The 22,793-nt window shown below is 47.7% G+C and overlaps 1 protein-coding gene and 1 pseudogene across 1 annotated transcript; one reads left to right on the forward strand and one right to left on the reverse strand.

Annotated features, from left to right (window-relative positions):
• Positions 1-302: 302 nt before the first annotated feature.
• Positions 303-10,852, reverse strand: LOC136382934 (butyrophilin subfamily 3 member A3-like). The gene is made up of 9 exons (XM_066352318.1): positions 10,839-10,852; positions 10,318-10,679; positions 8,352-8,633; positions 6,513-6,713; positions 6,386-6,406; positions 6,279-6,305; positions 5,063-5,086; positions 4,641-4,667; positions 303-1,885 (listed from the first exon to the last, which is right to left on the reverse strand). Exons 1-9 carry the CDS (start codon positions 10,850-10,852, stop codon positions 1,224-1,226), a joined length of 1,620 nt encoding a protein of 539 aa, XP_066208415.1. The 3' UTR covers positions 303-1,223.
• Positions 10,853-17,170: 6,318 nt separating this feature from the next.
• Positions 17,171-21,200, forward strand: LOC136382935 (butyrophilin subfamily 3 member A3-like; annotated as a pseudogene).
• The last annotated feature ends 1,593 nt before the right edge of the window (positions 21,201-22,793 follow it).

Here is a 22,793-nt window from a genome sequence, read left to right on the forward strand (position 1 = left end):
ATAGCCTGACCTGTGGTCACGCAGTGGATAAAGCGTTGACCTGGAAATGCTGAGGTCGCCGGTTCAAAACCCTGGGCTTGCCTGGTCAAGGCACATATGGGAGTTGATGCTTCCAGCTCCTCCCCCCTGTCTCTCTTTCCTCTCTCTCCCCCTCTCTCTCCTCTCTAAAATGAATAAATAAAAAATAAAAAAAAGAAAGCTAATATAATAAGATTTTGTGAAAATGTTTCAAGGAGGTAAACTGTGAAACGGTGGTGAATATACTTTAGGGGGTATAAAATCTAGAAGCAGCTTTGTTGAAAGTGGAGTTTATTAGCATAATTTATTTAACAAATATAACTTGACAACCACACACAGGGCAGAGGGCACGCAGACGTGAGCACTCATAGTGAAGATGATGAAGAGTGGCTTCTCCCCAGGACCCACCGGGTAAAAGGAACCTCCAGTAATATCAGTGAATGACCAGAGGTGGGATGACCCTTTTCTGCAGATGGATCTAGAATGTGATGGACAGTTCATTGAAGCTCATCTAGCTTCCTTCTTCCAAATTCATATTTTACAGATGACCATTAGGTATGAAGTAGGGCGGTTGGTTCTGCTCTGTGATCACAGGCCACATTGTTGGTTAAGATGTTGGCCTCTCGTCTCTTCTCAGCCCTGTGTGATGTGGTCACTGTGAATTCATTCTCTGCAAAAAGTCGTCTGCAGAGCCAGTCAGTGAAGTAGTGGGCCACGGCACTGACATTTGACCTTGAAGAATCCCAGTTGGGTATGACTTTCATAGTAACTTAAAGTGACCTTTACTCTTGGTGCCCTGGGAAGGGAAAATCAGGGCTGCATGCGACCCTTCCGAAGAGGAACAGCAGGAGGCAGAGGAACAGACCAGAAGTAGTAGAGGGAGGGTGCAGAGGCTGAACCTCTCCCAGCAGCCACGAGTTTGTGTATGAATTATATATGTCATTTTACTTGGCCCTGCCTCAGTTTCCTCATGTTCAAAATGAAGCTGCCTCACACAGTTGTTGGGAAAATTAGTGAGTCAAATTCCCCTCAGGCATTTAGCACCCAGTACATTGTAAGTGACTTATAAATGTCAGCTGTGGTTGCTGGACATCAGCTGAGTCACCCTTGGAAAGTTAACTCAGTCTCTGCCTCCTCGTCTCCTCATCTGTCACGTGGGAAACTGAACTAATATTAGTGAAGTGTTTCACTCGGGGTGTTTTTAGCTAGTATTCTCTCAATGGCAGAAGCAAAGGCATTACTTCAACCTGAGGGTCCTCATTTTCATCATCTGAGCCCAGGACCACTGAGGTCTCCAAGGAAGGGTCAGGCACTGGGTCTGGCATGAGGGAACTGTCCACTTGTTTTGATGTTGGGTAAATGGTCAAGGCAGTGGACTCCAACATCGAAATCTTGAAAATAGGCCTCAGAGGCCCAGAGAAGGAGGTGTGTGGCAAAGTGCAGATGTGTGACCCATCACTGGCGTTGTAGAAGGAGACCTCCCCTGACTCATAGTCCAGGAAAACCCCCACTCTTTCAGGATGGTTGACAACTGTCAGTTCTATGTCACAGTCCATGAGAGCCAGGAATTTATTCTCAATCAGGCTCATTGCCCAGAATCCATTGTTGGGTGACATTTTAACGTAATATTTTCTGTCAACATTCTCCGTGCACACCCCAATACACCACTCCTTCCTGTTCCCCACCTCCACCTCCCAGAAGTGTCTCCCCGACGTGAAGCTCTCACAGCCCAGCACACAGGGATGCCAGACAAATCTCTTGTTGTTGTCTGGCAGGCCCTGCAGGTTGCATGTCCACTGCACGCTCCTCTGGTCCTGGGAAACAATGAGGCTGGGGTGCGCGGTGTCCGGATCCAGAAACACATCAGCTGCAGAGGGTTCAGATAGTGTGGAGTCAGCCATGGTTCCTGGAACTTAGAGTAACAGCTACAAGGCCTGGGTCTGGCTGATAAGGCCTGAGATGAGAGCCTGAGGTCCCCAGCCTGTCTTGGATGTGACCCTCAGCCAGGCCAAGAGAACCCACAGGGAAGGGAGAGAGTTCAATATGGATGGGGAGGGTGAGGAGGGTTGTGGTCATTCTAACCCCCATAGTGAGCTGTCACCTTCCACCTTCTCCCTGTTTCCCTCCCCAACACGACCGTGCCCACCTGTGTGCACAGTCACATGGACTCAAATTCAGCCCTTGCTCCCTTCTCCTGAGCTGGGTGACTTCATTTTCAGCACTGTATCTCTTTCTCTCAAGATACAACCTACATAATATCTAGAGTCTCAATTTTATATTAGTACAATAGGTGTAAAAATACTAATCTCAGGTTGGACTACAGCAAGCTGTATGGCATATTTAGCCCAAGGCCGGCTGGCCAGGCAGGAAGTGCCTGGTGTGATAACATGGACCACGTCTCTTCTGTGCTTGGGGCCATGCTGGGGCTCTGTGAGTTCTCCTGTCCTCTCCCCACCTGTGCCCACACTCTGACCCCCCAAATCAGTCATTTATGGAGAACAGCACTGGGTTCCTGGTCTCTGGTGATCTGCTGGGTTTGGCCAAGGGGAAGTACCAGCTGAGACAGGAAGGAGAAAGGAAAGAGGCCCAGCACTGACTCCCCCACTTCCTCCACTGGAGATGCTCTGACAGAGCCTGACTCCTCTCAGGCAGCCTCTCCCTGAGCTCCAGCTTCCTCTGGGCTCCAGTGACTGCTCCCTGTCCCTCCCCCTTCAGCCTAGGGGTGGTGACAGCTCCCACTGTGGGAGCCCTGGGGCACCATTCATCCTTGCTGGTTTCCTTTAATGCCACCCCTGCCCATGCTAGTAGTTCCTTCTCTAAACCCTCTTTTTTTTCTTTTAAAAAATTTTTATTTGAGAGAGAGAGAGAGAGACAGAAGCATCAGTCTATTCCCTGTTCGACTGGTGGTGGCACAGTGGGTAGAGCCTCTACCTGGGACACAGAAGTCTCAGGTTTGAAATCGTGAGGTCGCCTGCTTGAGTGTGGGATCTTGGGCTTGAACCCAAGGTTGCTGGTTTAGCAAAGAGTCACTGGTTCAGCTCGAGCCAACGAAACTCCCCCCTCCCACTCTGTCAAGGCACGTAGGAGAAGCAATCAATGAACAACTAAAGTGCTGCAAATTCAAGTTTATGTTTCTCATCTCTTTCCTTCCCTCTCTCTCTCTCTCAAAAAATAAAAATAAAAAATAAAAAACAAAACCTGTTAGTGTATGTTACCTGACCAAGGGGATTGAACTCACAACCTTTGCATATCAAGATGATGCTCTAACTAACCAACAAAACTATCCAGCCAGAGCTTAACCCCTCATTAATCACTGTGCAGAGGTGACAGTGAACAAAACCAACTGCATCTCTGTGTCACAGAGTTCTTTCATCTTTACATGTTGTGACCTTTGACCAATCTCACTGTCCTCAGCAAGCACACCAAAGCCTGCTAGGTGATGAATGGCTGTGTTCCTTTAAATACAGCCTTAAACATTTTTGTTTGTAACAGCTCGAATGTCAGGACAAATGAGATCAATACCAAACTGGTTACAGTATCGATTATAGAGAATCATCCATCAAAAGACCGAAACTTATGGCCTGCTGCTAACACATTCTTTGTCCTTTTCTCCTGTCAATCATTAGTTCCTAAGTTATAGTATCTATATAAGAAAAGTATACAGCCTGACCAGGCGGTGGTCCAGTGGATAGAGCGTCAGACTGGGATGCTGAAGACCCAGGTTCGAGACCCTGAAGTCGCCAGCTTGAGCGCGGGCTCATCTGGTTTGAGCAACGCTCACCAGCTTGGACCCAAGGTCACTGGCTTGAGCAAAGGGTTACTCGGTCTGCTGAAGGCCCACGGTCAAGGCACATATGAGAAAGCAATCAATGAACAACTAAGGTGTTGCAACGTGCAATGAAAAACTAATGATTGATGCTTCTCATCTCTCTCTGTCCCTGTCTATCCCTCTCTCTGACTCATTCTCTGTCTCTGCAAAAAAAAAAAAAAAAAAAGGCAACACATCTGTAGCGGTGAAAAATCTGTGCAGATTGCTGGTTTCTGTGTGATCTGACCCTACCCCATGTGAGTCAATTACCCTATAACACAGTCTGTTACATTCTGTTACATTCTAAGGAGTGGCTTCTTTTCTAGGCCTTAGAATATCTTCTCCTTACCATGGTCATTACCATCAGAAAAACGCCCACTTAAACAGGCTATTTCTTTCCTGTTGGTGTTTTCGACAATATGCATTCATTATGTCATTTAATCTTCACCTCAACCTCACATAGTAAGAATTTCCACCATCATCTAAAGTGAGGACACTAAAGATCAGAAACATTGTGTAACCTGAGGATACACAGGGGCAGGAGGGGTGGAAGCCTGGTCAGGCCCCATCCTGACTCTCCTGCAGCCCCTTCCCCCAGCTCCACCCCTCCCACCTCTTTCTTCCAAAGACCTGTGGAGCCCAGGACATCAACTGTCCCTGGTTTTCTGCGTCCTCAGCAGCAGAAGGTGGACACACCTTTGAGACCAGGACCTCAAGTCACCCACCCAAAACCATTCCAGTCAAGAGTTAGAGAAGAAAAAGGGAGCAGGGTCCCTTGGTTGTTGTCATTGGGAACATAAAGTGACTCACTCACCAGGTTGGAAGAGGGCTGTCTTCCAGTCTGAAAGGAAGGAGACACAGACAAGGAAAGGCCATCATTTCTGTCCTTCCCCCACCATCCCCCTCACTAAGCCTCTTCTCCCTCCTCTCCTCAGTCTCTTCCAACATCCGGTTTCCTGCATCTACAGCTCTGCGGCTCAGGCAGAAACCTCTCTGCATGTTGGGTTTCTCTCCATCACACTGGAGCTGCAGGCGACATGGCCATGCTTGCCCAGGTGTGCGGGCATCTGTGTCAGCAGGGTGAGGGGACACTGTAGGTGGAAGGTCCTCTCTGAGTGTCCAGGAAGGCTGGGTGGTGCCCACAGAAAATGGGCCTCTGAGGTGGATCTGATCATTACTCACCAGGAGAGAGAGGGTTTAAATGCTTTGTACACAGAGAGCATCAGAGTCACTCACCAGCGTAGGCCTGAGACTTCTCACCTACAAGGGGAGACAGCAGAGTCACCTGAATGTCATTTCAGAGTCATTTCCTTTCTCTTCCTCTTGCACTCATCTGATTTCTTTTTTGACCACCCCCCCTTCCTGCCTCTCCCTCTGCCTGTTCAGTTCTCTGCTCCCCCCTCTTTAAATCCACTGCATCTAGTGACCCTGCAGGCACCCTGCACGAGCTGTCCCAGCTGTCACTGCAGATCTGTGTGTACCTGTCTGCACAGCAGTCACCCTTGTCTGCGTGTTGCTTTCCAAAGTTTGCTACCTTCCTTTCAGAGTGGTCAAGAAATATTAAGTGGAAAATACCAGAAATACACAATTCATACCTTTTAAATTGTACATTTCTCTGAGTAGTTTGATGAAACATCATGCCATGCCACTGCCACCATCCCAGGGAGAACCGTGCCTGTGTCCAGCATGTCCCCACTGTGGACCCCACCCCCTCACCTTAGTCACTTAGGAGCCTGCTGGGTGATCAGATCTACTGGGGCAGTATCACAGTACTCGTGTTCAACTCACCCTTATTTTACTTAGTAATTGCCCGAAAAGGCAAGAGTAGTGATGTTGGCAACACATGTATGCCAGTGAGAAGCCTTCCTTTCAGAGAAAAGGACATAAACCTGTGTGTACAGGATGTGGTACTATCCACGGTTTCAGGCATCCCCTAGGGGTCCCAGTAGGTGAGGGGTGCCTACTTTACTCTTGTACCTGGGCATGGGCTCGCTGTGTGCATACGTGTGTGTGTGTGTGTGTGTGTGTGTGTGTGTGTGTGTGTGTGTGTGTGCTAGAATCCATCTATGCAACTTAATGAGAAAATCTCAGATACTGTATTTTCCAGCAGGTATTTCTGTGACAACTGACACGGCAGACACTCGTATTTTTAAGGGACACTTCTCTGTCCTCTGGTTTCTTCTCAGCAGACTACAGACTATGTAAAGCCACCAGGGAGGGGAGGACCTCACACACTGAGTCCACCTCCCCCGCCCCTGTCCTTTCCTGTGTCCCCTGGATGTCCCGGTGCGAGCGGCCCCCGGTGGAGACTGAAGCCCCTTCTCCATTGAGAAAACCCCTGCCCGGCTGCCCCATCAGCGTCCTTATCTCCCCCACCCCCGGGCGGTTAGGGGTGAGGGAAGGGCGGGATCATATCCGAGCAGAGAGTCTGGGACGAATCCGGGACACTCACGTGCCAGGTACTGGATCCTCATCCACCCTGCAGGGAACAAGTTAGGAGTCTGTGAAGCGCGTGACGCAGGGACCCCGGGACCCCGGGACGCGCGGACCGGTACTTACTGAGTTCGCGCTGCAGCTTCTCTGGAAATAAGCAGAAAAAAGTCCCATCACGGGGATGGAGGGGGGACGGGCGCGGTGGGGGCGCGGGCTGGGGCGGGGCGGTCGCGCTCCTGCAGCCGGTACTCACCTTTGGCGCTTCGCTCCTGCTGCTCCTCCGCCCATTCTTCTTCCTTCTCCCTTCGCTCCCTCTTTATCTCCGTGGACAGACCCTCGTTTCTCTTCTGCTGTCGCCACAGGAAGAACCCCGCCGCCGCCAGGAGCCCCAGCAGAGCCGGCAGGGTCACCGCGACGGCCACCACCCAGGGCTGCGCGCTCCAGAAGAGGGGACCTGCAAAGGGACAGCATCAGCCGCTCGCCCTGCGGGGTCTCGGGGTGTCTGGGACAGATCGTTCTCTTCCCGAAGTGTCCAGAATTTTTACTGTCACATAACACTATTGTCTTGAAATGTCTGCCTTTCACATGGGGATAGTTCAAATATCAAACAATATATACAAAGTAATTGAACTCCACTCCCTGGTTCAGTGCCCTATTTATTAGTTCTCATTAGTCAGCTCTATATGTGATTAAAATCTTGGAGCTGGAGGGCCTGGGATCCCATTCTGGGACTTCTGCCTGACTAGCATGTGACCTGGAACTAATGACTTCACCATAATGTTCCTGGTGTCCCAACAGGTAAAAGGATTCAATTAATGCTAATGAAGTGCCTGACTCATAGAGTGCCACCCAAGTGTTTATTACATTTTAAAAATATACACATATCCTCATTTGTTCTTGCTCACAGCAAACACAGCACTCTGTCCCAGCTGGTCTGACTCCTGCTCTCTCTGTTCAGTGCCTTGGGGACAGTCATGTCAGCACAGAGAGGCATCTGTGTTTCCTCTCACAATAAAACCCTTCACAATGGAGGGCATAGAAGAGTCTCTATCTTTGTGCTATTTTAATTAATGGTATAAAAAGTAGCATTTCAGGCCCTGGCCAGTTGGCTCAGTGGTAGAGCGTCGGCCTGGCGTGTAGAAGTCCAGGGTTCGATTCCCGGCCAGGGCACACAGGAGAAGCGCCCATTTGCTTCTCCATCCCTCCCCCTCTCTTTCCTCTCTGTCTCTCTCTTCCCCTACCGCAGTGGAGGCTCCATTGGAGCAAAGATGGCCTGGGCGCTGGGGATGGCTCTGGTCGCAGCAGAGCGATGCCCCGGAGGGTCAGAGCATCCCCCCCTGGTGGTCGGGCGCATGTGGGAGTCTGTCTGACTGTCTCTCCCGGTTTCTAGCTTCAGAAAAATACAAAAAATACAACAACAACAAAAAAAAGTAGCATTTCACATGGATCATTTTATCAATTGCAAGCTGATCTGTCAGATAAATTTGCAGAACTGGGCTTTTGAATCAATAATTAAGTATTTGAATAAAGATTGCTCTATTGTCCAAAGAGAAGATAGGCCAATGTATACCAGAAATATACCACATTGTAGCAACAAACATCTAAGAGTGACTGTCTCCCTACAAGCCTGTTATCAGAATGTTTTTCCAATGACCTCATATTTTGTTTTATTGACAATATCAAAGGTGGAAAACATTTCATTATTCAGTGATATTGAACATTTTTTCATGGGGTGATTTCTTTCTTGTGAGCTGATAGTTCATGCTCTTTTATCATTTTTCTACAGGGTTGTTTTCTGTTTTAAAAGGGTTATCCCTTCCCATAAGATATGGGTTTACATATTCCCCCTCCTCCATTTTACCATGTCTTTGCTGATCTTTGCCATTTGCCCACAATTCCCATTGTCTGTCAGTCTGTGGTATGCAGGAAATGCTCAAAGCGGTTTGTGACATGAACAACTTTATGGGGGAAAGAAGCACCCAGGTCCCTGCTCTGTGCCTTACGTCCACTGCAAAGGCTCAAGTCAGCAGCAGAGAGACATCGCTGCCCCCAGGGGCCACAGCTAAGCACAGGGTAGCGGCAGGGCACTCACCTGCAATGGAAACCCTGGCTGTCCTTTCCTGGCTGAGCAGGGGGTTTCTGAAGATACAGGAGATCCCCCTCCCAGAGTCGCCTTCCACGGTCACAGATGCTGAGGCTGCATATAGACCCAGGCTGTCTGCAGTCACAGGTGCTGCCACAGAGGACAAGTTCTGTCCCCTGTCATCTCTCCACTCGATGTGGGGCTGAGGATACCAGCCTGCAGACGTGCACTCCAGACGGATCCCTCCATCCTCATAGCCCTTCATTTCAATGTGAAGATCAGAGCCCAGCGCTGTGGAAGGAAAAACGAGCCTGGATTACAGGGAGCCCTCTGTACTGCTGAGGGTCTCCTCAGGAATGGAGGGCACACTCACTCTAGAGAACTCCAGCAGGGTTCCACTGAGGAGCTGTTTACAGACGTGTGCTGTGCAGGAGAGACAGTTCCATGATGTGACCACCACCTGAATGTTGTTTGACCCTCATGCTAGATTCAGTTAAATGTGGGCCGGAATAGAGCTGGTTCCTCTAAATCCCCTTAGAGTCTGCAGGACCCCTGTCCCATGTCCAAACATGCTGTGATTTCTGGGAAAAGTTCTCACCTCACCCTGGAAAAGCAAGTAAATTTTCCCCCCTTATCTTGGCTGAGTCCTGCCTCAGAACCCTTATTTATCCCTTCTTGTCCTGCGTAAGCCATTGTCCTTACCATGTGATGGGAAAGATATGCCCATTGTCATGGCACCATTTAAGTAATGTGTTGTATGTAAGTCCCTGGGATAAACTCTGGATGTAATTAATGGTATCATTATCAGCCTGTTTCTCAGGTATCTTAACCCAGGAAACATTAAGTAATGTGGTTGTGCAGAGGTGAAAATAACTACATGGCAGAGAGATGACCAAGGTCCAGGAATAGTGGAGTTGTTTCCAGTGGTCCCTAAACACCTAAACCGAAAGGGAAGAGGAAAGAAACCTTTTACAGACCTGAAATAATACAGTCTCTTAAAAAGGGCTTTCTCAGGGGGATTTGTGGTTCCAGGAAAGAACTATACTTAGCTGAGGCTATTTTTCAGGACAGAGCCAGGACTAAACCATACCCTCAATTCCATTCTCTGCTGGGCTCCCCGTTGATTAACCCAGGCAGAAGCCACAGGGCAAGGTTGTGTCCTGAGAAAGAAAAATGCCACTGTGAGGTCTGCACGTGAGCAATTTCAGGGAACAGCAGCATCAGACAAGGTGCTTTGTCACTGTGATGGGTCAGGACAAAATCAAGACCACTTGACAATTGGGTTTGAGCACAGAGATAACATGACCAGTGTCCTGACTACAACAACTAAACTTATCATCCTATCATGGCTGTGAATGACCAGTTACACTCCTGCACCATCCTGACAGCATCTGATCTGGAACAAATCTCTACTTCTATAAACCCTCCCCAAATCCCCTCAGAGCCCAAAAGTTATACCAAGTCTTCCCTGACACCCTTTTACTGAGACACTGCATGCATTGCACATGTGTGCATTTACCCTCCCTGCAACAAGTACTGAACACAACTTGTTCAACTACAGGTGTGTTCTTGTGGCCATTGGTAGGACGACATTGGCAACACAGATGCTGTCCCTGCAGGTCAGTCTCCTGGACCCACAGCAGCGCACACATGGGGAACCATGGCCACTGTCTGGAGCTCAGCTGAACCCAAACAGGTGTGTGACACCTGCTGAGGGAAGTTTCTCATTGATTTTATCCATGATTTCCACTTCCCTGCTTAGACCCTGGTGGCCGCCATGAGGGACTTCTTCACCTGACACAGGAGGAACTGTCCCTGGAGGACAACCTGTGTCTGTCAAGGTCCTCAGAGAGGCAGAGTTGGAAGGGGGTGAGGCAGGTGCTAGTGAGTAGTCAGAGGTGCTCTGAGGTGGGTGTGGAGCCTCTGATCCCAGATCTCTGTGGGAGAACGAACTCAGAAAAGACCCGAGGCTCACCTGCAACCTTCAGCTCCACCATCGTATTTTCATAGAAATCTCCATCTTGGAAAATACACTGGTATTCTCCATTGTCAGAGACAGTGACGTTGTGAATCCAGAGAGCAGCCGTCCCCTCAGTGATGTCCTCTCTTAAAACCGAAGTTCTCCCTCGATACTCTGCTACCTGTGTCTCTTCCTTCCCATGTGCATACGTGAGCACCACCTGCCTGAGGCTGGGTCGCACCCACATCAGCTCCATGGTCTCAGCGTTCATCTTTGGGGACAGGTGACAGGGTAGCTCAGCATCTTCACCCACCACGGCCAGGATGGGGTCAGGAGGTCCAACCACAGCAATCTGAGCTGGACAGTAGAAGGGAGTGCTCCATTAGTGAGAGCTGGGGCAGAAGGGAAGGGGGCTCCAGGCAGGGAGAGCAAGGTAAGAAACTCCTAGAGAGCCTCTCAATTCTAACAGAAGGTCAGTCGGGATGGGCCTTCCAGGGATGGAGGAGTCCAAGGTTCATACTGGCACTGCAGGTAACTGCTTTAGATACATAAATGCAGAACTGTTCCCTACCTGAGCAGAGGATGAGCCACTGGACCAAGATGAGGAAGAGAGAGAGGTCAAGCAGGTGGAAGACCAGGGACATCACCCTTTTTACCTGTTGTGCAGAGAGAGAGACACCAGAATGAGCTGAGTAGAAATAATGACCTGGAAGAAGATGGAGAATTCTTCATGGAGACCTCTCCCTCCCAGGACGAATTTTGAGTTCAACCATGACCACTGGTGACACAAGAACCTCCTCTACAAATGTCTCTTTGTGAGCCTCTTAACGTTTGATTTCAACATGGAATTCATTCCAAAAATATATAATGTTAAATGTATGTACTTGAACCCTAGCTTACAGGCAACTCTTGGTTCTACTATTCAAATAAGGAAGACTTCCACTTACCCACAATTCCCTGGGACAGCCAGCTCCCGCCTCCCCCATCACACTCTGAGGAGCACAGGACCCTCCTCCCTGAGTCCCGGATTCACTGGAGTCCCCACAGTCTATGCTCAGCTCACCAGCCAGAGGTTCCTGACTCACTTCCCCTCCCTCCTCCACTCACCCCTTCTGGTGGCTCCCCTTTCACTCAGAGCAGGAGCTGAAGTCTTTTTCACTCTGCACTTGTATAATCATCTGAATATTTTAAGTTTTAAAGTTCCCAAGTGGGACCTTGGCCGGATAGCTTGGTTAATTAGAGTTAGCTCTGAAACACAGAGGTTGCTGGTTTGATCCCCAAGTTCAATGCCAGGTCAGGGCACACTCCGGAACAGATCAATGTTTCTCTCTCTCTCTCTCTCTCTCTCTCTCTCTCTCTCTCTCTCTCTGTCTCTCCCTTCCTCTTTCTTTAGAATTGATTCAGTGAGAAGAGGGGAGGCAGAGACAGACTCCCGCATGTGCCCTGACCCGGGATCCACCTGGGAATCCCACAAGTTGGCGATGCTCTGTCCATCTGGGGCTCTGCTTCCTTGCAACATGAGCAATTAGTTCTGAGGTGGAGGGCATGGAGCCATCCTCAGCTTCCAGGTCAAGTTGCTCTGATTGAACCACGGTTGCAGGAGGGGAGGAGAGAGAGAGTGAGAGAGAGAGAGAGAAGGGTGAGGTGAAGGGTGGGGAAGCAGATGGGAGCTTCTCCTTTGTGCCCTGACCAGGAATGTCTGGGACATTTACACTCCAGGTTGATGCTCTACCACTGACAAACCGGCCAGAGCTGTTAATAAAAGTATTTAAAGTATTTTAAAGAAGAAATAAATCTCATTTTAAAAAGGTTTTCAAGTGCGAAACAAATTTCTAATTATTTGGAGACGATATTTATTATTTTTATTCCTGATTATAGACAATTTTAAAATTAAAAAACCCACAGAGGGCCTGACCTGTGGTGGCGCAGTGGATAAAGCGTCGACCTGGAACACTGAGGTCGCTGGTTCAAGGCACATATGGGAGTTGATGCTTCCTGCTCCTCCCCCCCTTTCTCTCTCATATTCTCTACTCTCTCTCCTCTCTAAAATGAATAAATAATGAAAAAAATTTTTTTTCAAACCACAGAGGTATATAATATAAATGAAACCCATAAAAGAATAAAATATAAGTAATGTATAATGGTAATCATATACTTTGCTTCATATAAAGGTGAATATTTCTGGACATATTTTGACCACTTAACACCAGAAAACCAAACAATCTAATTTAAAAAATGAGAAGAGGCCCTCAAAAGACATTTCTCCAAAGAGGAGGCATGAATGGCCAGCAGACCTAGATTGGAAACCCCTCTGGTTAGACAGTGTGTTACTTTTTATTTTTTAATTGTTGTAAATGTAAGTTAGTTCACATTTTTCTATATTACAAATGATTCCATAATGAAGATTTTCACATGTAAGTCTTTAACACACAACCCTTGTAACCCACCTGACCATGCTTTTAACATTATTTCTGTAAATGATGATCTGTTAACTAATAAGAGACTACGGATAAACAACCTGTTTCCTTAAGAATTCTAGGACCTTACTTCAGAAGAATCAGAAGAAGCTGGCTTTGACTTCCAGACATTGTCGTTCTGGGAGAATGGCTGACCTTCAACCTTTTATTTTAAAAAAAATTTTATTTTATTTTTTTGTGTGGCAGAGGCAGAGAAAGGGACAGATAGGGACAGGCAGACAGTAAGGGAGAGGGATGAGAAACATCAATTCTTCGTTGCGGTTCCTTAGTTGTTCATTGATTGCTTTCTCATATGTGCCTTGACTGGTGGTCTACAGCAGACTGAGTGACCCCTTGCTCAAGCCAGTGACCTTGGGCTCAAGCTGGTGAGCCTTGCTCAAACCCAATGAGCCCGCGCTGAAGCTGGCAATGTCAGGGTCTCAAATCTGGGTCCTCTGCATCCCAGTCCAACGTTCTATCCACTGTGCCACTGCCTGGTCAGGACCTTCAACCTTTTATCTGAACAGACTGCATTGTCTTGCACTTAGTGCCTCCGTGCAGAACATTCAACCCCCTCCTTTGAATTCCTCTTTTTAATGTTGCTTTTCTCCCTCCTTCCAAAAACTCCTACCCCTGCCCAATTGTTAAGATGGTCTTTGCAACATTAGTCCATCACCTTCAAAAGTTGCTGGTTCTTGAATAAACCACCGTTCCTTCCACCAGCCCCGACTCTTGAGTATTGGCTCTCAAGAGGCAGACAGCCAAACGTAAGTTCAGCATCAACCGTACCTTAGAACCTCTTAGAACACACTCCCAGAGACGAGCAGCAGAGCCTGTAAGAACCCTTTGCTGCTTCCTGACCACAGGAAGTTCCTAGGAACATGCAGTTGTCAAGCTCCTTCATTCCGGTTGTCTCCCTCCCACGGATTTCTGAGTGCAGGCTTACCTGCCTTCCTTCCACATTCCCACTGTGCCCTCACCTGCATGGTCACAGCACCACATTCCTGCTCTGGGTGAGGAACGCCCTGCAGGCTCACCAAGCTCCACAGACTCTCTCCTAAGGGGGCCTGGACCCCTGGCTTTCACCAGTTCTTCCCGCTTACCCTCGGCACTCCCAGCTGAAAATCAGGCACTGAGCCACTCGATAGTTCTTTATTGTAGCTGAGTCTCTTATCTAGAAAAAAGGGTGGGGAAAGGAGTTTGCTCCCAATGAGAAACAGTGCAAAGTCCCCCTTTGAAAGCACTGTTTTCTGATTGGCTCTGAACAGGGCTGTTAGTGAGTGTAGCTAGTTAGTATTAATAAAGGAAGAGAGCATAGGGAATCAGACATTAAGCCTTATCTACTGTGAGCTGCTGAGGACATCAAGCGTGCTTCACTAGGAAGTGACAACATTCACAGCCTTCCCAGGAGACTGCTGCATTCTCCACACTCAGGACCTAGTCCCCGAAGTGGGCAGGAAGGACCTGTTACCAGCTATTAACCAGGATTACTGAGGGTGAGGAATAAAAACAGCAGGGAAATTCCTCTGTTGGGAACATGCCCAGATGGAGCCAAGATGGCACAGGGGGACATCCCTACACTGAGTCATTCGTAGTAGGAGAAAAATGGCGACCATAACGGGAAAGTCTCTAGCCTGAGAAAAGCATTGAATTGAACACGCGGCACAGAACCCTGGAAGTTCCAGGAAATTAGGGGAAGGGCCCAGCACAAGCCCACAAAGGACTGGGAAAGAGACTGGTCAGTTTGAAGCCTTAGGTAATACACTCAAAGTTCAGCAAAACTCTCTCTCTCTCTCTCTCTCTTGCTCGGTAACACATGTTCCTCTGCGAACACGCGTTTGTTAGCCGCTTTGTTCACGTGCTTGTTCACGTGCTTGTTCACGTGCTCTCTCTCCGTAGCAGCCCTGTGGGCCCCACGTGGGCTTCAAGCATGAGCCTGGGTCCACACCAGGCAGTGCAGCGGTGACTGGAACACAGCCAGTGATGGAGACTAAGCTAGCAGAATAGGGACAGAGACTGACTAAGCTTTGTCACAGACTGAGAACCAATGGCATAGACGTTCTGGATCCTGGTCCTTATTCTGAGCTTGAGGAAGACAAGGCTGGACTTCTTCCACTGCAGGATGGACGGAGATGGGACACTGGGAAACTGAGGGCCGTCCTTCGTTTCTATCCCAATGAATCTTACCAGCACCTCGTCCTCCTGTCTGTGAGTCCTCAAAGTGTTTCTCTTGAGACTCCATGGAAGAATGGGAGGACCCGTTTCTACTGGCAGCAGAGTGAAAGTGTGAACAGGAAGAAACCAGACCCACGCCACCTTTAGCTCCTCAGAAATTCAGGTCTCAAATGCATTCCCAAATAATACAATTCTCAGGTTTCCAGATGCAGTGCTACCAGAGACCAATGGGCATATTTTACAAATTCAGAGAATTTTTATATAAATTGCTGAGAAGGTTCCTTCATGCTCTGTGTCTTCTCTGTGCTGCATCTGGATTTTCAGGTGTATTTATTCTCCTCTGCCTGCAATGGCAGAGGACAAAGGCTTCCTAATCTGCCAGTAGGTGGTCTGGTTGGGTCCAACACTCCTATACCCACTCGATGTTCCTTTCCTGTGCCCCACAGATCCAAGTCAGGCCACTGTGTACATTTGTTCTAGAATAATCTTCCCAATGCACATTTCTTTCTCTTTCTTTCTTTTTTCCTTTCTTTCTTCTTTCTTTCTTTCTTTCTTTCTTTCTTTCTTTCCTTTTCTCTTTCTTTTTTTTTGTGACAGAGACAGAGAGAGGGACAGATAGGGACAGACAGACAGGAAGGGAGAGAGATGAGAAGCATCAATTCTTTGTTGCAGCACTTTAGTTGTTCATTGATTGCTCTCTCATATTGTTGTAAAGTACCGTACCCCAGATACTGTAAAGTACCGTACCTCACTTCCGTGGGTTTACATAGAGACACCAAGTCCAGATGAATTTTGAAGGGTTTTAAAAAGAAAGAGAGGCCTGACCTGTGGTGGCGCAGTGGATAAAGCATCAACCTGGAACTCTGAGGTCGCCAGTTCAAAACCCTGGGCTTGCCTGGTCAAGGCACATTTGGGAGTTGAAGCTTCCTGCTCCTCCCTTCTCTCTCTCTCTCTCTCTCTCCTCTAAAATGAATAAATAAATAAAAATAATTTAAAAAGAAAGAGATTTATTAAATATGCCGGCCGCTTATGGCTAACAAGAGGCATTTGCAGACCCAAATCATGCGTGCTTAATACATTTCAGAGGCTGGTTATATACCCTTTGACCACATACAGGTTGGAACAGTGATGGGCAATCTTTTGAGCTTGGTGTGTCAAAATTCGCCAAAAAACCAAGCATAACTCAGGTGGTGTGTCACTTTGAGAAAAAACCCCATAATTTTGTGATATTTATAGTTTAAGTAACAAAAATATATAATTGTAATATATAACTGTATTTAATAAACAAAAAACTAATTATTTAACTTACCTGCTTAGTGACTTCTTTGTTCATCTGTCAGTAGGTTTCTTTTGTTGGTCTTGATATTATTTAACTTGTGTGGGGTACTGTGAACTAAGATAAGTGAGGGGGGGAGGGGGAATTCTTTAACTAACCTGCCTATTAGTGACTTTTTGTTGCTGAATTTCATTGGCTAAATCTTCCATTGAAGGTTGGTATTTTGTACACTTCAAGCCCAAGCAAGCGCTACTAACTTCATCGGTCAATCTGTTTCTTTTGTTGGTTTTGATATTATTTAATGCTGAGAATAAGGTCTCACATAAGTATGTAGAGGGAAAAATTGTGAGTAAAGCCATTGTCATATTTTTCAGGGTGCTAAAAGTGTCTGGTAATCGGTTCCAGGCACTCCAAATTTCCTGTTCATAGTGGCACTCCTCTTGATTCTCCAAGCGGCACCTTTCCAGATTCTCAAGCTTTGACCTTAAGTCGACAAACACCTGAGCCCAGATGCTGTCTTGAAATTCTGCAAGTTGCATCTTATGTAAATGAAGATGGCTGCCGCTATTTCTAATGGCGGGAAACGGCACCCATAGCACAGGCCCTCGCCTCTCCCAGCCTCCCCCTCACTTATCTTAGTAATGAGGATCAATTAGAAATCCACGACACCCCAGAACAGTAGATTGGATGATGGTTGCTGTGGTTATGTGGTTGCTGGTAATGGCGATCACAGGGCCCCCAGAGATGCGTCCCCCATGGCATTCCGCTGCTTCCTGCTCCACCTGCCGGAAGTGAGGTCAGAGATCCCCTAACGGCCCAACCGGATGTCCCAGAACTAGATGCTCTGTGTTGGAGTTCTGTTGTTTTGGCCTTCAGACCTCTGGAACAGAGTGTCTACAATACAGCAAAGTTTTATCCTAGGCTCCTGCAGTAGCCTGGTACCTGGGTGCAGTAGCCGAGGATGAAACGTCCTTCTCGGCATGTGGCCCCATACTTCTCTGGTATGCGTCACGTGTCATCAAAAATGGCTACACGTGTCAGTGCTGACACACGTGTCATAGGTTCCCCATCACGTGACTAAGGTGAGGGGGTGGGGTACACAGTGGTGACATGCTGGACACAGGCATGATTCTCCCCAGGACTGGTGGCAGTGGCATGGCATGATGTTTCATCAAACTACTCAGAGTAATGTACAATTTAAAAGGTATGAATTGCCTGACCAGGCGGTGACACAGTGGATAGAGCATCGGACTGGGATGCAGAGGACCCAGGTTTGAGACCCCGAGGTGTCCAGCCTTGGACCCAAGGTCGCTGGCTTGAGCAAGGGGTTACTCGGTCTGCTGTGGCCCCACGGTCAAAGCACATATGAGAGAGCAATCAATGAACAACTAAGGTGTCGCAACACGCAACGAAAAACTAGTGACTGATGCTTCTCATCTCTTCGTTCCTGTCTGTCTGTCTCTCTCTCTGTAAAATAAATAAATAAATAAATAAATAAATAAATAAATAAATAAATAAAAGGTATGAATTGTGTATTTATGGTATTTTCCACTTAATATTTCTTGACCACTGTGAAAGGAAGGTAGCAAACCTTGGAAAGCAACACTGCAGACAAGGGTGACTGCTGTGCAGATAGGTACACACAGATCTGCAGTGACAGCTGGGACAGCTCGTGCAGGGTGCCTGCAGGGTCACTAGATGCAGTTGATTTAAAGAGGGGGGAGCAGAGAACTGAAGAGGCAGAGGGAGAGGCAGGAAGGGGGGGGGAGGGTCAAAAAAGAAAATCAGATGAGTGCAATGACAGTTCAGGTGACTCTGCTGTCTCCCTTTGCAGGTGAGAAGTCTCAGACCTACACTGGTGAGTGACTGTGATGCTCTCTGTGTACAAAGCATTTAAACTCTCTCTCCTGGTGAGTTATGATCGGATCCGGCTCAGAGGCCCATGTTCTGTGGGCACCACCCAGCCTTCCTGGACACTCAGAGAGGACCTTCCACATACAGTGTCCCCTCACCCTGCTGACACAGATGCCCGCACACCTGGCTGGGCTCAGCATGGCCATGTCGCCTGCAGCTCCAGTGTGATGAAGAGAAGCCCAACATGCAGAGAGGTTTCATGCCTGAGCCGCAGAGCTGTAGATGCAGGAAACCGGATGTTGAAGAGACTGAGGAGAGGAGGGAGAAGAGGCTTAGTGAGGGGGATGGTGGGGGAAGAACAGAAATGATGACCTTTCCTTGTCTATGTCTCCTTCCTTTCAGAGTGGAAGACGGCCCTTTTCCAACCTGGTGAGTGAGTCACTTTATGTTCCCTAGAATAACAACCAATGGACCCTGCTCCCTTTTCCTTCTCCAACTTCTGGCTGGGGGAGTCTCGGAGGGTGACTTGAGGTCCTGGTCTCAAAGGTGTACCCTTCTGCTGCAGAGAACCCAGAGAAACAGGGACAGCTGCTGTCCTGGGCTCCACAGGTCCTTGTGGGAAGGAAGAGGCGTGGGGGGTGCAGCTGGGGGAAGGGGCTGCAGGAGAGTCAGGATGGGACCTGACCCAGCTCTGCCCCTCCTGCCCCTGTGTGTCCTCAGGTTACACAATGTTTCTGAGCTTTAGTCTCCTCACTTTAGATAATGGTGGTAATTCCTACTGGGTTGAGTTGAAGACTAAGAGAGGTAATGAATGTGTACTGGTCAAAATATACATAAGAAAGGCATGGCCTATTCAAAATGAGTGTTTGCTTGCTGGTAATGACTATGGTAAAGAGAAAGTATCTTAAGAACTGAAAATGATGCAAGCCACCCCTTAGAATATAACAGACCATATTATAGGGTAATTTACTCACAGAGGTATAGGGTTGGAGCAGACAGATGACCTGGCAATCAGCTCAGATTATTCACTGCTAACAGACACCTTACAGTAGTTTTTTTAATGGTATAACTTGGATACTAATGATTGATAAGACAAAAACACAAAGTATGTGGTGGCACCAAACCATATGTCTTGCTCTTGTGATAGATTATTCTATCGATTATAATCGATTTTATCACCCATTTATTATTGACCTCAGTTGTCATGACATCCAGCTTTTACTATTAAAAATGTTAATGGCTGTATTTTAAGGAACAACGATAATCATCATGTAGATAGCTTTGGTGTGCTTGGTAAAAACTGTAAGTTTGGCCAAACGTCACAGCAGGAAAAGATGAAAGACATTCATGACACAGAGATGGAGTTGGTTGTGTTCACAGCCACATCTGCACAGTGATGGAGGAAGGATAGAGAAGGAACTACTTCCAGAGGCAGGGGTGGCATTAAAGGAAACCAGCAAGGATGAATGGTGCCCCAGGGCTCCCACAGTGGGAGCTGTCACCACCCCTAGGCTGAAGGGGGAGGGACAGGGAGCAGTCACTGGAGCCCAGAGGAAGCTGGAGCTCAGGGAGAGGCTGCCTGAGAGGAGTCAGGCTCTGTCAGAGCATCTCCAGTGGAGGAAGTGGGGGAGTCAGTGCTGGGCCTCTTTCCTTTCTCCTTCCTGTCTCAGCTGGTACCTCCCCTTGGCCAAACCCAGCAGGTAACCAAAGGCGGGGGAGCCCAGTGATGCAGTGGATAGAGGACTGATTTGTGGGGCCCAAGAGGGTGGGTAATGGGCCCTAGACCACACAAAGCCCCCAGCATGGCCCCCCAAAAAGAAGAGATATGATCTATGTTATCACAACAGGCACTTCCTCCATGCTCAAACTTGGGCTAAATGTGTCACAGACTTTTTCTTATTCTACCCTAGAGATTAGTATTTCTAGTCCCTTCATACACAGGAAATTAAGGCTCAAGATATTACTATATATACTTCTCACAAAAATTAGGGGATATTTCAAAATGAATATGAAGCCGTAAAATATCCCCTAATTTTTGTGAGCAGTGTAGCTTCAGTCTGTAGCAAAAGAGTTTGTGGCAGAATCTAGCTCAGGAGGGTGGAACAAGGGTTGACATTTGAATCCATGACGGTGTACTGGTGGGCACACTCAACTTGTGAAGAGAAACAGGGAATGGTAGAAGGAAGTTGCCAGCTCTAGATGGTGGGTTAGAGAAACCCCACCCTTTTTCACCCTCCCCTCCCACAAGGAACACAAGACCCCTGCAGTTTCTCTTGATTGCTGAGGGTCACATCTAGGGCAGGTTGGAGACTCCAAGCTCTGAGCTCTGGCCTCCTCACCCAGACTCAGGCCTTGAAGTCTGAGGCACTGAGGTCCCCGAGCCATGGCTGACCCCACCCCATTCAAACTCTCTGCAGTGGATGTGTTTCTGGATCTGGACACTGCTCACCCCATCCTTCGTGTTTCTGAGGACCAGAGGAGCGTGCAGCGGGCAGAAGCACACCAGAGTGTGCCAGACAACCCCAAAAGGTTTCTCTGGGGTTACTGTGTGCTGGGCTGTGAGAGCTTCACGTCGGGGAGACATTTCTGGGAGGTGGAGGTAGGGAACAGGAAATACTGGCAAATTGGGGTTTGTAGGGAGAATGTGGAGAGAAAATTTTGGGTTAAAATAAAACCTGAGAACGGATTCTGGACAATGAGGCTGAATGATGGAAAAGACTTCCAGGCTCTCACGGACCCCAGGACCAAACTGACAAGTGTCAATCCTCCTAAAAAAGTGGGGGTTTTCCTGGACTATGAGTCAGGGGAGGTCTCCTTCTACAACGCCATCGATGGATCGCACATCTACACCTTCCCACACATCTCCTTCTTTGGGCCTCTGTGGCCTGTCTTTGAGATTTGGACACTGGAGTCCACTACCTTGAACATTTGCCCAGCACAAAGAGAAGTGAAAAGTCCCCTTGTGCCTGATCCAGTGCCTGACCCTCCCCTGGAGACATTAGTAGACCCAGTAGGTCACCTGATGTAAATGGAGAGCCTCGGGCTAAAATAACATGTTTGCTTTTCTCTGCACAGCCGGGAACTGAAGGCCTCCTCAACAGAAAAACGTCAGAGCAATAAAACACCTATTAAAAACACACTGAGTGAAGCACTTCAATAATTCAATTTTTTTTCACTTGACAGAAAAGAAGACAAAAAAGGTGCAGAGAGTGAACTAACTTTCCGAAGGTGACTCAGCCAGGTTCCCACAACCACAGCTAACATTCATAAATAACCTAAAATGTACTGGGTGCTGTGCTAAATATTTCCAGCGAGTTTCACTCACTAATCCTCACAACAATCCTGTAAGGTAGCCCCATTTCGAAAGTGTGGAAACTGAGGCAGGGCCAATTTTAAGTGACTTAATAAAATTCATACAGAAAGTAGTGTTACTGGGAGGGGTTTGGTCTCTGCTTCCTTCTTTTATCTCTAGTCTGTTCCTTTGCAAAAGACTGTTCCTGTTGGGCAGGGTCACTTGCAGCCCTGAGGTCCCCTCCTCCTCAGGGCACCAAGGGTAAAAGGTCACTATAAGTGACTATGAAGACCACACCGAACACTCTATTCATTCAAGGTCAACTGGCAGAAAGCCATATGGTTCACTGACTACAGGATGAGTTCACCCAGAGAATGAATTCTCAGTGACCAACAGTGTGACCTCTGACCATGGAGCAGAGCCATCCTGAATTTGGAGGACCGAGGGGAGCTAGAGGAACTTCAGTGAGATTGTTTATCACACTGAGTAATCCATCTCCAGGGGGAAAAAAAAAAACACATTTCTCCACTGATCATGGATGTTACCGGGGGTCCCTTTTATATTACTGAAACTTCATTTCATTATTGATTTTAGAGAAGAAAGAGAGAGCGAAACATTGATATGTTGTTACAGTAATTAACGTATTTATTGGTTGAATGTTGCACATTCCCTGATAGAACATACACCTTTGCTTATCAGCAGTATGTTCTAAGCTACCAAGCTAAGGCCCTGAGGTTTCTTTAAACTGGTGGGTCCTGAGAAAAAGCCACTTTTCATCACCTTCTCTGTTATTGTTTACTGCAGTATCCATGAGTTTATCGAGTTACATTTGTTAAAAACAAAATTATTTTTAGCAATCTTCATCCTTCAATTGAGTTACTTCTAGATTTTAAGCTCACCACAGTTTCTCAGTTTCCCCTGCAACATTTTCACAAAATCCTTACTGCATTCGTTTTATATTGCTGCTGCAATAATAATCACAAAAATTCATCACCTAATACAGCACAAATGATTACTTCAGATTTCTGTAGGTGAGGAGTCCAACATGGCTCCCGCTGGGTTGAAACGAAGGTGTCTGCAGGCTGGGTTCCTTTCCGGGGGGTCTAGGGAAGAGTCTGCTTCTTGCTCATTCTGATTATTGGCAGAATTGAACTTCATGCAGTGGTGGGACCCAGGCTGGCATTCCTTGCTGGCTATTGGAAGAAGCTGAGTCCAGGCTGGGAACATCTGGAGGTGTTCTTGCAGGAGCAGGTGTGAGGGAACAATTCAGGTGAAGGGAATGGCGTGGGGACAGAATCCCAGACCTGGAGTAATTGCTGGTGGGGACACTGTTAGTGTGCTACATAATTGCTGTGTTAAATCGAATCAGAAAGGAATAGAAGCCTGTAGAGAAAGCATTCAGGCTCGTGTGGGAAATGTTAAGAAATATGCTGTGGAA

The sequence above is a fragment of the Saccopteryx leptura genome, chromosome 11, assembly GCF_036850995.1.
Source record: "Saccopteryx leptura isolate mSacLep1 chromosome 11, mSacLep1_pri_phased_curated, whole genome shotgun sequence".
In the NCBI taxonomy this organism is placed as follows: domain Eukaryota; kingdom Metazoa; phylum Chordata; class Mammalia; order Chiroptera; family Emballonuridae; genus Saccopteryx; species Saccopteryx leptura.